The sequence below is a fragment of the Rhinatrema bivittatum genome, chromosome 5, assembly GCF_901001135.1.
Source record: "Rhinatrema bivittatum chromosome 5, aRhiBiv1.1, whole genome shotgun sequence".
NCBI classification, from domain to species: domain Eukaryota; kingdom Metazoa; phylum Chordata; class Amphibia; order Gymnophiona; family Rhinatrematidae; genus Rhinatrema; species Rhinatrema bivittatum.
This window is the reverse complement of record NC_042619.1, coordinates 271,884,280-271,898,137: the sequence shown is the minus strand read 5'-3', so window position 1 is coordinate 271,898,137 and position 13,858 is coordinate 271,884,280. Positions and strand designations below refer to the sequence as shown.

Genomic DNA, 13,858 nt, shown 5'->3' with positions numbered 1-13,858 from the left:
ACAAAAAAAAAAAAAAAAAAAAAAAAAAAAAGCTTCCATAAAGAATTACACATCTCAAAACCAAAAACTGCATATAGCAAACAAAAAGGTTTACAGCCCAAATTAGTCAGTAAACATAAAACATAAAATCCTCAAGCCTAGGAGAAGTCTGTTCAATCTGAGCATCAACAAAACCAAACATCAGACTAGCACTAGGATTTTAAACAATTTAAAATGCCTGTGCAAACGGTTGAAAGAGCCACATTTTACAATATTTCTGATAAGAAGCGCTGAACCAATATAAAAAATAAATTAGAAGATATACCATTGCGAGAGGAATGTTTAAGGAGCTTTTCAACATGCGTCCTCCAAAGCCCAGAACCAGGCTGTGTGTACTCAGAGGTGTGCGTTGATTTCATTTCATTCTGTGCACTAATCTTTAACATGCACATAATTGTTTTTACGCAAATAGAACAAAAGCAAATACCTACTTTTGGTTTTATGCAGAAAACAATTCTGGACAAGTTAAAAGTTAGACACTCAAATGAAAACTGCACATGGACAGAACCAGAATACTGATCCAAATGGAGGGGGGGGGGGGGGGGGGAACCGAAAACCCAAACCCCACTCGTGGCCTTCCTTAATACTGTAATGTCTGTCGTACACTTTTGAAATGTCTACCCATGGCAAAACATTCATGCATGTCCAGGAATGTTTTAAAACTCTTAAAAATAATAATAATAATTAAAAAAAAAAGCACACAGACAGCAGGAACCCTGCGCTCCCTCCCCCAAAAGCAACAGATAGATTGTGTGACCCATTTGTTTTTTGGCAGAGAAAGCTCACTAAGAAAAATTGCGAAGCTATTATGAAGAGGCAAGGAAATATAGCACACAGCACAAGGGCACTTTCATTGTTAACACTGGAACAGAAGCTAAACCTAACCTCCAGGGCCATTATATATATATATATATTTTTTTTTTTTTTGGCAAACTACTTTGAGACCTATTACTCTGGTGAGATGGCGCATCACTGTCAAAGTTGATGGCGCTCATCTACATGGTCCTCCGGTTCCTGTCACAACTAGTACGGAGGACAGATTTATAAAAACTAGCACCAACATTCCTGCAGGGAAAAAATGCCCCCACAAAAACAGGGGAACACACCAAACAGCACGGGGGAAGTGAAGGGCCAGCAGTAACTTTAGGCTTGTTAACATGGAGGTTCTTACCATCACATGACACTGTCATGAAAAGTATTCCACCCCCACCCGGGAGTGGGAGAGTCCCAAGTGGAAATGTTATTTAATCTACAGAAATACTGCAAGCGTCACACACCAAAACATGAGCATCAGTGCTTCTGCCAGGGCCTCTCCATATTACCGGACTTGCAAGTATCCCTGGGTACATGCTTGCCAACTCATGACACTTAGTTATTTACTACCAAGACTGCCAAATATTTATTCACAACCTATTATTTTGAGATGCGCACGTTTTACCAGCGCCATTTTGAGTGCCACTGGAATTCTGGTGCGATTCACCCTCTCATGCACTAAAACGCAACCCCCTCTGCTCCCGGAGCTATGCCCGCTCAGATAGGCCCCCATTGCTCATCACAATTTTCTGTTCTTTTTCTCTTGACTGCCAGCTGGCAAACCTGCCTAGGTACCTGCCAAAGTGCAAGAGCAGGTGCCACCGCCATGGGCTTTTCCTTTTCTGGCACGTTGAGAATTCATTTTGCGATTCCAGCCTAATGCATCAAGTCAAAGCAATCAGAATCCATGCTTCTTCATTTTACGTACAAAGTTTTATTTATGAAAAGGTTACCAAATAAAAGGTAACATTTGTGTAAAGGCTGAACATTTCAATCGAACATGATCTTAAGCCAAGAAGAACTTGGCACAGAAGAGATTTCCAAAGCTTACACTGGCACATACTCAAAGTTTATAAACGCTTTTCTCGTTAGTCTGTCTACGGCTGCAATTTCATTTATTTATTGTTTTTAAGCAGCCTGCCTTGCTGCGAAGTACCCATGTGCCTCATTTTCAGAAGAAATCTGCCTGAATAATTTCCCTTTCAGAACTGCCTAGAAGGGTGCGTGGGTACAGAGCACCTATCTACTTTGCACTTGCTATTTCAATAGCTCGAGGACCAATGGAAAAACACAACGTGCATACATATGGGTGCTTACTCCCCCCCCGCCCATGGGAACAATCCTTTTTAAGCTGGCTAAAAGTGGGCACGTTTATTCTCCCAACCTATCACTGCCCTCAGGAATGCCTCTTTCTTTTTATTTCAATAAAAAGCTGAAACGTATTACCAAACATTGCACGTCATATTTGTTTCTTATGAATACTAAGCAACCAGAAAACCTCTTTTTAACCCGGCTAAAAGCGTGCATGCTTACTCCCCCCAACCTATCCCCGTCCCGGGAATGCCTTTTTAATTCAGCTATTCCCCCCCCCTCCATGAACACCTCTTTTTAAAAGCTTGCTGTGTGAACCTTTAGCCATTGGGAGGGGGACAATTTTATTTCAGAGCAATCAAAGTGGGTAACTACTTAGTTAACCACCTAAATGCCTTGAAAAAACAACAAACAAATCCCCAGTCCTCACCATGTACAACTTACTTTTCTGAATTGGAAATACCCTCCCCTCCACTGTATTTTTTACCTACACGATTTCTTTTATCAATGTTATCCACACTATCCCAAGTGTGCATGAGTAACACACACACACACACCTACATATATATACACACATATATATATCTCGTGTATATCGTATGCGTATATTTAGGTGTGTATATAGATAGACAGATATAGATATTACATGCAAAGATTTTTTTTATTTGACAGTAAAAATGAGGCAAGCATCTCACATACTGAAATACCTATTACACATTTTGGAAGCTGCAAACTAATTTACAGCAGATTCCTTTCATTCAGGTGCATGTAAATAAAAAAAACCCAACATTTTGAGAAAACAAATTTAAAATAACCCTCGACCACCAAAATAATTTAACATTCTTGGTGCCTCACGCCAGCAGCTATGCCACTGCATTAGGCTGTAAACCACGAGAACTCTAAAACAAACAGAGAAGTTTTGGAACAGACGGGTAAGCAAGACCTTGCAGATTTTAGGGAAATAAAACTTTCCAAGGGACCTAAGAGACAGAACTGCTTGTAATTACTTCTGAATAAATCCGGTCTTTCTGTCCTGATGTCTCGTAATCCCTCATCTTCCTTAGATAAAGGGTGGACATGACAGTACAGGACTTTGTAAAGCAGTTACCTCTTCTACAGCAAGTGTGTAGGAAGAACACCCATGGGTGCCAGGATTTATAAAATGCAGGCAATGGGGCAAAAAGTAATCCTTTAATAATTCACATGCTTGATGGTGAGTTGAATTATTTACATGCACGCTGGGGTTTTAGTCAACCCTAAATCAAAGGACATTTTTCGTTCATCATGGGTAGAATAAAAGCCTCTTAAAGCTTTTTCTGTAAGCAGCAGCATTTGTGAAGCAGCTGGGTTTTCAGCTAAGACTGCATGGACATTCCTTATCAAGAGGAGAGGGGTCATATTCTCAGAAAGCCCTTTCTCTCCTCTCCGATATTGGCTTAGGTTTGTCCTGTCCAGGAACATTTTTACTCTATTGTTTTTTGTGTGGCGCTTGGCTGTATTTTCTGCCTTCCAAGAAATGTAATGGAGCAAGGAAGCAGGGAGTTTATTTTACCACTACACTCCTATGCATGTGATAGACTCAAAATGGTAAAACCGAATGGAGATCTAAAACCATAATCTTAACTTTAAAAGAGGTCAGGAGAACTGGCATGCAGGACTCCATTTCTCTAACCCAAGAACTAAGAAACAAATAGGTAAATATGTCCAAAACATAGCTTCAATCTCTTTGCATGCCAGCTGGCTTGGGGCATTTTAACTGCTACAATGGTTTTCAGAGCCATTCTCAACACTACTAGATGGGGAAAAACAATTCTCACTTTCTCATCCTCTCTCTTACTTGACAACAATTTGTTAGACAGATGCATCTATCTCTTCATTGCTCATTGAGTTTCAAGTGCAGCTCAGCTGATTTCAGAATAGGGAAGGCTTGCTGTGCCGTGGTGTATGCTATGTGCTTGTAATTAAATATGTACATAAAACAGGAACTGAAAAAAAAAAAGAACTGCAATACAAGAAACCTCACAGAGGGAGGAAGTTTCCATGTTGCTGGAATCGTGATTGGAGATGGAGCATTTTGTAGGAGGCTTGCTTACTGACATGTCTTCTCTTCCCTACAGACCAAAAGTAGAAATCTGTGCTGCAAATGTTAATAGCTCAACGAGTAACACAACCTCAATCATCAAATACAAACACACTACCAGACCTGTGCTGGTTACACACAGAGTAAAAACTACTGAAATGCTATTGAACCAAAAATAAGAAATATGAATTTGTTCTTAATGGTTCAGAAGTTGTACAAGCTGTCTTTCTGTTTCTCAGTTACTTTTCTTCCAGTTCAATACATATTTTTGACATGAGCATATCATTTTTCTCCAGCAGGGCAAAGTGGGAGAAAATCCAATCCATGCAAAAAAATAAAAATTAAAAAAAAAAGGTTAAAAAGTTTTGTCTATAGAGGGAGATCTACACTTGCAGAAACCAGTCCATCAGTGGGGAGGGTGAACAAGCATCGTGCACCCTATCCATTCCATTTAATCCAGCAAAGCAGTAAGAAAGGTCTAGAAAAAAGGCTTCTGAGAACACATGTTCTCTCCTGGAAAGAGTCAGATTACCCGTTTTTTCCTCATGCCTTGTAGTTGACCTTGATAAACACACTAGTGCCTTTGTTTCATTAAGTGCTACTAAATAAAAGCACCATATGTTGTACTGACCTTAAGAGAATTTGACACCAATTGTCTTGGGAAATGCTTTACAGTTTCTTTTGTGCAGGTTATTTGTATTTGCTGTTTTGTTAAGGATGAGAAGAAAGCTTATACAATGCCCAACTTTCAACAGTAGAAACACGAAACATGAATGAAAAATGCTGTCATTATGAATGCACAATCAGTGTTAAAACATCTATACAACAATCATCAGGGCTGAGACTATTCCAGGAAAATCTGCATGGTGCAGGACCCCACCCCCCCTTTACCCCAAATACCCGTGAAATATTCAACATGCGATAGGGGCACGGACAGCCCTACTCTTTGCAAAAGAAAACAAATGATGACCAGCTTTTCAGAAAGCAATGCCACCTTGGTGCTGGCCTTGGTTTTCTGAAGATTAATCAGCTTGATATGATGCAATGCTGGTTTCACATTCCTGCACCAAACAGTGATCCTGTGTAGGCAGGTTTCCCAGTGACCTGTATTTACTTTCACTCTGGCAATAAATAATGGATATGTTTGGTCTAATATTGCAATGATTATGATTGGCTTCTTGATCATATGCCCGTTATTCTCCAGTAAAAACTCAGTCAACCCATCTGCATACAAAATAGTCTTAGAATATTCAAGCCTTTTTCCAGCTACAGAGCCAGACATTCATCTTTAGTTCCAGGATAATCTGGGGCCTTCATGTGGAATTAGGCAGGTGTTTAATGGCTCTCCCACTTCCATGATCACTTCTAGAGGGTCAGTCTGTTATGGCCAAAGGCGCCTCATGCAATACTATCAGCTGACAAGTTGCCTGAAGCAGTGTTGCTGTCAACACAAACAGCACCGACCTCATCTGAATATAACACCATTAACCAACAGCACAGGCAATGCCCATAAGCTTTGATTATATCACAAAGCATCTGTGTTTGCATTTACTACAAAAGTCAAACAGCAGAAAAAAAAAGCCTCACAAGTGAAGTGCTTATGGTTAAAATCTAGCCTTGTACTTTTCTATTTTTTGATTGCAAGCAACTAATCAGCTTGATAAGCATATTGAAAGGTCAGATATACCACGTGCCACCATAAGGAATTTTTTTGGAAATTAAAAGATGAAAAATTATGATTCATGCCTCACCTTTGCACCAGTCCCATGTGCCACTATATCCTGTTCACTTATTGCTTACATATTCCATGTGGCAACTGTGACCCAAGTATTAAAAATAATGGAATTTCCCTATGAAGAGAGGAAAGTTTTGAGGTGCAAATTCAGTCTATTCCATTAGTTGTATACCTGTGATATTATAGTAATCCGTGACTGTCAGAAGCTTCTGTGAATTAGATGCACGTTTTCTAAAAATAAAGCAAAATGTGTGTGTGTGGATGGCAGGATTACTTCCGCCAAGAAATCATCACAGACACACAGAAGTGTGTGTGTTGTGGTCAAACAAGTTACACCACAATCAGTCTAAGCATTAATTTTATGTACTGTTGGGCTCTTTCAACTTCTAATTTCTATGAAAAAATTTGTCCTGTTAATTGCAAAGCTGAAAAAAAAAAAGAAAAAAAGAAAATGATCACGGAAGCAGTAACTGGATATAGTGATTCAAACCAAAAAGCACTGAACTGGGGCTGGCTGCAAAAAGGCTTGAATCATTCTGACCTGGTTCCAGTATAAGAGATGCTCAAAACAACTCATACAAGGTCATCATGTGCAAAGATGAGTGCACACGGGCACATCACCATGTACGGATGGTCTCAGCTATGCACGGGCACCTCTGCATAGACTGAGATGCACGCCAGGTTTCCCTCTCTGCCGTCAGCTTTTGTCTGCCTGCATTATGCTAGCACCCATTCCCAGTATTAAAATGGTAGCTTTCCTCCCTCTCCCACACTGCTCCATTTTGCCTTTTCCAGTTCTCGAAAACTGCACAGACCTGACATTTCAAGGGGCAGGGTAAATAACCTCACTGAGATTTTGCTTTCAGGTCAGCGTGTGCTCAAAAAAAAAAAAAAAAAAAAGGCAACATCCGATGCACAAGCACATCACTTACACGAGTTGGAAAAGCACGGAATGTAAGACTGACCACAGCTCAACATTTGGTATTAACATTCTTGTTTGCAAACAAAGCAACTTAAATAATTTAAAAATAAAGCAGCACTGTTAATGACATCACACACATAAAAAAAAAGAAAAGTCAAATCTTAAACCCCGGTCTCAGCCCTGGTTTCTGGAAATTAAATGCAAATATACAAAACGTATCTTTTCAATGCATATTAAACAGAAAAATAAATTGCAAAAAACCCCAATCCGATACTACAAGTAAAAGGGATTTCAGCCTGGGTTATACTGTTGCCTCCAAGTCTTCATCTGGGCTCCGACTATTGCTGCTTCTGCCCAGGCTCTTCCACTGGTAACCAGAGAAGGTCGGGCTGACTGGCAAGTAACTGAAGCATTTATACTTTCCAATAAAGTTCATGCCGAACGGCAGGTCATAGGACTCCATGCCTTCTATTGCTTTGCTGCCCTTGCCCACACCTCTCTTCCACTTCCGGATTCCTCTCTCCTCGAGGGAGCCTGGGTCAGAGAAAAAGAGCAATTACACTAGGGGGAGTGGAGAAGGGAGAGGCTGGCTCTCATGTCCTGTCCCCTCACAGCCTCTCAAATGACAGCTTTCACTAGTGGCAGCAGTCAGCGCATTGCACCTATGAAAAAACTAGGACTTCACTCTTTTAATGCCTTCTTTGAAAATGCCATTTCAATGCAATCTGGCACCAACAGTCATTCATGAAAAAGAATAACAAAACTCTAAAATTAATAGACACCTAACCTCCCATATACAGGTGATAGTTAATCTCATTTGTAGCAAGGTAGGAGGTAGGGTTTCAAATTTGCCAATTTCCTCTGAAAAGCCTCCGCATAATTCCCTTCATCCCACCGATGACTAGCAGATTTATTTACGGTCAAAGTTTTAATCGCCAACATGCAAAAGCCACTGCCGAACTGACCTGGAATGGTGTTATCCAGAATGAAGGCCACGCACCCTCCCACAAACATTGCTGTCGTGAGCAGGACATTTAATACTTGATCAACTTCTGCTATTCCTACAAGAAAGATGAATAGATTTGGTATGAGACAGAGCAAGGATCTGCTTCTGCTATTATTCCTAAGTCTCATCTGTTCTTGTTCACATGAATTTCAAAGAATAAAGTGTGTAATTATGGTGTTATCCTCTTTTTTTTTTTTTTTTTTTTTTTAATATATATATTGAAGTTTATTCTTCTGATCATTTATGTCATTCTTGTATGTTACAGGCATAAGGTTCTGCCCATCACCACAGTTTGCCTGGATTCACGAGGGAGCATTTCAGGAAAAGGAGCTTTCAGAATTCATAAGCACTGATACCTGGTCCCACCTCCTTAGATTTGCACCATTGAATAAAGCATTACAAGTACAGGCTCAGATCTAGAGCTATGGGGCCATCTGCTGAGATTACAAAGGAGGCCATTTAAGATTAACAATTCTGTCTGTTTCAAGACATCAGGTTTAAGATTAAGTTGAATGAGTCCCTAGTGGTTCAATGGGATGACTCAATATCCAGACTAATCACGATTCCAAGTGATAGCTATTGATCCACTGATTTAGCAGAAATTGGACACATGAAAGGAGGTTTTTTAAAATTTTTATTTTTACCTGTGAACAAAACTGGCTTGCTTTCTACAGGGCATTTTGCCTTCTTTTGGGTCTCCACAAACAATTATCAAACACGGGTTATTCTATAGGATGCAAAACGCAAGGGACCAATGTTGTATTTCAACTAAAAATACTTTCCAGTAACAAAAGCAACCCTGCAGTACTACTCACTCCTATGAGTGCATGAATTTTCCAGGCTTACCAAGCCCATGCCACAGCTTTGTACCTGTAACTAGAGGGTTTTGTTTGAGATAACTTGGAAGGACAAGTCCGAAGAAGATGGAGAACCCAAGGACAAACAAATTCCGAGAAGAGTTCAAATCTACAAACTGGAGGTTGGAGAGGCCCACAGCAGTGATCATTCCTGCAATGAAAACAAACCACAGACCAGTCAGTGCTGTCATCCTTCCCTTCGCCCGATGAAGTCATGTGCCAGGCTGTATTTTGATGGACATTATTCAACCTCATGGGCACAAAAACAAGCACTCAATAGACTATTTTGTTGTCCTTTCCTCTCCCACAACCATGAGCAAACCCCACGCTTTTCATTTGCTTCTCAGTTTCTTACAGAAAAATTGACTTTCTAACCTCATCGTAACGCTCCCCACCTAATAACTTTGGACTATTCATCCAATTTCATTCACCATTCTGCCACAGGCAGAGTGCTCAGTGATCTCCAGCTCACACTTTTCATGTGTTTGATGCTCTCAACACATAGAACCTCGGTTTCTAACAGGCCAGTTCAGTGGAAATCTCAGGGAACTCAGAGCACACTGTGATATTTATTTAATTATAAGAATTTGTATACCGCCTAGTCAGTAGTTCACAATAAAATCCATAAAGCTGCTCTGCCACTGGTTAGTGCCTACGGTCAACAGCTAACTTCATTTCTTGCCTGGTTTCCTATAGAAAGCAAGAGTTGCTTACCTCTAACATGTATTCTCCTAGGACAGCAGGATAAAAATCACACATGGGTGACATCCAATGGAGCCCGGCATGGAAAACTTATGTCACAGTTTCTAGAAACTGACTGGCACACTGAGCATGCCCAGCACACCCACTATCCATGCGTCCATGTGGGGTCCCCTCTTCAGTCTTGTAAAATAGAATTATGAAAAAATAAAACAAACAGGAGAACCCAGCTCCACAGAGTGGCGGGCAGGTTTCGTGAGGACTAACATCCTGCTGTCCTAGGAGAACACCTGTTACAGGTAAGCAACTCTGCTTTCTCCTAGGAAAAGCAGGATGGTAGTCCTCACATATAGCTGCAGACTGTCCCCAAAGACAAAATGACCAGCAGGCACCTAACCATGTGCCAACGAACACAACAGTAGTGCTGTTGGTAACAGAAGGAGACAGCCTGAACCCAGAAAAAGGGTCGTGGGTAGTAAGAGTTGGGTCTCACAGCTGAAAAAGTATCCGGAGAACAGACTGGCTGAAGCTGATATCGCATCGGACATCCCTGTCCAGGCTGTAGTGAGGCAAAAGTGTAGCGAGAACTCATTGTCACCTTGCAGATCTAGCCCATGGAGACTGCCCTCAAGTGGGCCACTGAAGTTACCATGGCTCTGACAGAATAAGCCTTAACGTGGCCCTCAAGCTGCAGTCCCGCCTGAGAATAGCAGAAGGAGATGCAATCTGCCAGCCAGATGGACAGTCTGCTTAGCAACTGCAACTCCTACTTTATTCCTGTTAAGAGATGAAGGGTTGTGTAGACTGCTGTCTGCTCCAAGTGGAGGCTAAGGCTCTCTTGCAATCCAAACTGTGCAAAGCCTGTTCGCCCTGGTACAAATGAGGCTTGGAAAAAATGTGGGCAGGATGATTAACTGGTTAAGATGGAAATCCATCACACCTTAGGCAGGAACTTAGGGTGCGTGCGCAGAACCACCCTATCATGGAAGAACTTTGTATAGGGTGGGTACGTCACTAAGGCCTGAAGCTCACAGACTCTGCACGCCAACATGACCATGATCAAAAACATGACCTTCCAAGGTCAGGTATTTGAAGTCACAAGAACGCAGCGGCTCAAAAGGAGCTTTTATGAACTAAGCCAGAGCCAAACTGAGGTCCCAGGGGAGGCTTCAGCTGAAGCAGACCCTGCATAAAGCGTCCCACAAGGGGTTGCACAGAAATGGATGAACCATCCACACCTCAGTGGTAAGCACCGATCACACTCAGGTGTACCCTGAGTTGGGGGTTTTTTTTTTTAATATTTATATCTTTATTGACTTTTTGTGTAACTGAGTTGGTCTTTAAGCCAGTGTCCGAAAGGTGCAGGAGGTAATCAAGAAGCTTTGGTGTAGAGCAGGTGAACGGATCCAGGCCACGGTGCTCGCACTACATGCAAAGCAGAGTGCTTACCTGTAACAGGTGTTCTCCTAGGACAGCAGGATGTTCGTCCTCACATATGGGTGACATCATCAGATGGAGTCAGGCATGGAAAACTTTTGTCAAAGTTTCTAGAACTTTGACTAGGCACTCAGATTGCCCAGTATGCCACTATCCATGCATCCACACAGGGTCCCCTCTTCAGTCTCGTAATATAGAATTACGAAAAAATAAAATAAACTGAACAGAAACCCAACTTCGCAGGGTGGCAGGTGGGTTTCCTGAGGACTAACATTCTGCTGTTCTAGGAGCACACTTATTATAAGTAAGAAAATCTGCTTTCTCCTAGGACAAGCAGGATGGTAGTCCTCATATATGGGTGAATCTCTAGCTACAGTTTGTTCCCGAACAACAATATGACCAACAGCACCTAACCAGGTGCCAGTGGGCACAACAACACTGGTACTGATGGTAAAAGAGGGAGTCAGCCTGAACCCAAACAATAGGCCTGAAGCAGGAAGAGTTGGGTTTCACAGTTGAAAGATTCCAGAGGACGGACTGGCTGAAATTGCTGTCGCGTCAGCCATCCCTGTCCAGAAAGTAGTGCGAGGCGAAGGTGTGGAGGGAACTCCATGTTGCAGCCCTGCAGATTTCATCCACAGGGACCACTCGCAAGTGGGCCACTGAAGCTGCCATGGCTCTAACAGAATGAGTCCTGATATGGCCCCCAAGCTGCAATCCAGCCTGTGCATAGCACAAAGAAATGCAATCTGCTAGCCAGGTGGATAGTCTGCTTGCCAACTCAATTCCCAAACGGTTTTGCCAAAGAAATGAAGAGTTGCGTGGACTGTCTGGCCTGCTGTCCGCTCCAGGTAAAAAGGCTCTTGCAATCCAGACTGTGCACAGCCCATTTGCCCTGGTGTGAATGTGGCTTGGGAAAAAAGGTGGACAGACTGATTCAGATGGAATTCCGTGACCACCTTCAGCAGAAACTTAGGATGCGTATGCAGAACTACCCTATCGTGAAAGAACTTCGTATAAGGTAGGTACGACACCAAAACTTGAAGTTCACCGACTCTTCGCGCCGAGGTGACCACTATCAAGAAGATGAACTTCCATGACAGATACTTCAGATCTTAGGAGCGCAGAGGCTCAAACGGAGTCTTCATAAGCTGGGCCAAGACCATGTTGAGGTCCCAGGAGACAGTGAGGCTTTAGCTGAAGTAGGCCCCACAAAGCACCCCTCGATAGGCTGCACCATAATGGGTGAACCATCCAACCCTCCGTGGTAGGCCCCAGTAGCACTGAGATGGACTCTGACGGAATCTGTCTTCAGGCAAGCCTCCAAGAGGTGTAGAAGGTAATCAAGAAGTTTCGAGGTGGAGCAGGAGAATAGATCTAAATGGAGAATCTTTTCCACTTCAGAGCGTAAGCCTTCCTAGTGGAAGGCTTCCTGGATTCCACCAGGACCTGAGATACCTCTTCTGAGAGATCCAGGGGCTATAAGGCTACCCTCTCAACATCCAAGCCGTGATGGACAAGGCCTGGAGGTTGAAATGGTGCAGCCTGCCCTGATCCTGTGTAATGAGGTCTGGGGAGGTCCCCAGACTGATTGGCTACCACAGCAAGAGATCCTGCAAGAGCGGGAACCAAATCTGTCTTGGCCAATAAGGAGCGATGAGAATCATGGTTCCCCGGTTCTGCCGAAACATCAGGAGAGTCTTTGACACTAGCGGAAGTGGAGGATACACATATACGTGGCCCTTGTCCCAATGGCAGGCTAAGGCATCCAATGCTGGCTTGCGTTCCCCCCTGAATAGGGAGAAAAACTGATTCACTTTCCTGTTGTAGGGGGAAGCGAAAAGATCCACGTCCAGGGCTCCCCAGAGATGGAAGATCAAATCTGCAACCTCCTGCTTAAGAGACCACTCGTGTGGGCAGAAGGAACAACTCAGATTGTCCGCCACCACATTCTCCTGCCTTGGTAAGAACATGGTGTGGAGCAGGATGCCCTGGGACAGAGCTCTCGACCAGATCTGGACTGCTTCCTGACAAAGGAGGAATGACTTTGTGCCTCCCTGCTTGTTCAGGTACCATATCGCTACCTGATTGTCTGAACCAAGCCACTTTGTTTACCAGGTGATCCCGAAACACCCATGTGTACCAGATCACTCAGAGCTCCAGGAGGTTTACCTGACACTGCTCTTCATGTATCAATCACAGACTCTGGGTGCTGAGTCCATCTACATGGGCACCCAAGCCCAGTGGGAAGCATCTGTGGCGAAGTTGACTTGAGCAGGGGAAAGCTGAAAAGGGACCCCAATCACCAAGTTGGATAGGGTCCCCCACCATAACAAGGACTCCTGGAGAGGTGGAGTAACCCTGATGCGCACCCACAGGTCCTGGGTGGCCTGATGCCATTGGGACAGCAGAGTCTACTGCGCCCTGCGCATATACAGACGAGCATGCAGACATGGACAGTCGCAGCCATGTGACCCAACAGACAGCATATGGTATGTGGAAATCTGGTGACTCAGATTGTTCTCTCCAGGGACACTATGGCGAGTGCCTGAGGCTGGGGCAAGTCTGAGCTGTCTCGAATCTAGCATCAATAAAGTCCAGTTGCAGAGACGGAACCAGCTGAGACTTTGGGTAATTGATCAGAAAGCCCAGGGTCTAACACTGCAATGGTGGATCGTAGAGACTGCAGCACACCATGCCTGGCAGCACTCTTGATGAGCCAGTGTCCAGGAAGGAAAAAAACCTGCATCTGTAGTCTCCTCAGGTGAACACCACTACCACCAGATACTTTGTGAAGACTTGGGGCACAGACATCAGGCCGAAAGGCAGTACCAGGTACTGAACGTGGTCCTCGCCTACCACAAATCAGTAGTATTTCCGATGGATGTGGGAAATTTCGATGTGGGTGTAGGTGTCTTTTAGATCGAGGGAGCAAAGCCAGTACCCCCTCCACAGGAGA

At 43.3% G+C, this 13,858-nt stretch overlaps 1 protein-coding gene across 3 annotated transcripts in view; it reads right to left on the bottom strand.

Annotated features, from left to right (window-relative positions):
- Window positions 1-905: 905 nt before the first annotated feature.
- Window positions 906-13,858, bottom strand: part of SLC23A2 (solute carrier family 23 member 2) — a 289,448-nt gene continuing 276,495 nt past the window's right edge. For all 3 annotated transcript variants that reach the window (XM_029604057.1, XM_029604056.1, XM_029604058.1), the window contains 3 exons: window positions 8,777-8,914; window positions 7,866-7,961; window positions 906-7,434 (listed from right to left, as the gene is read on the bottom strand). In XM_029604057.1, the coding sequence (XP_029459917.1) occupies window positions 7,202-7,434; window positions 7,866-7,961; window positions 8,777-8,914 (467 nt within the window). In that variant the 3' untranslated portion in view covers window positions 906-7,201. The remainder of the gene's footprint in view (window positions 7,435-7,865; window positions 7,962-8,776; window positions 8,915-13,858) is intronic.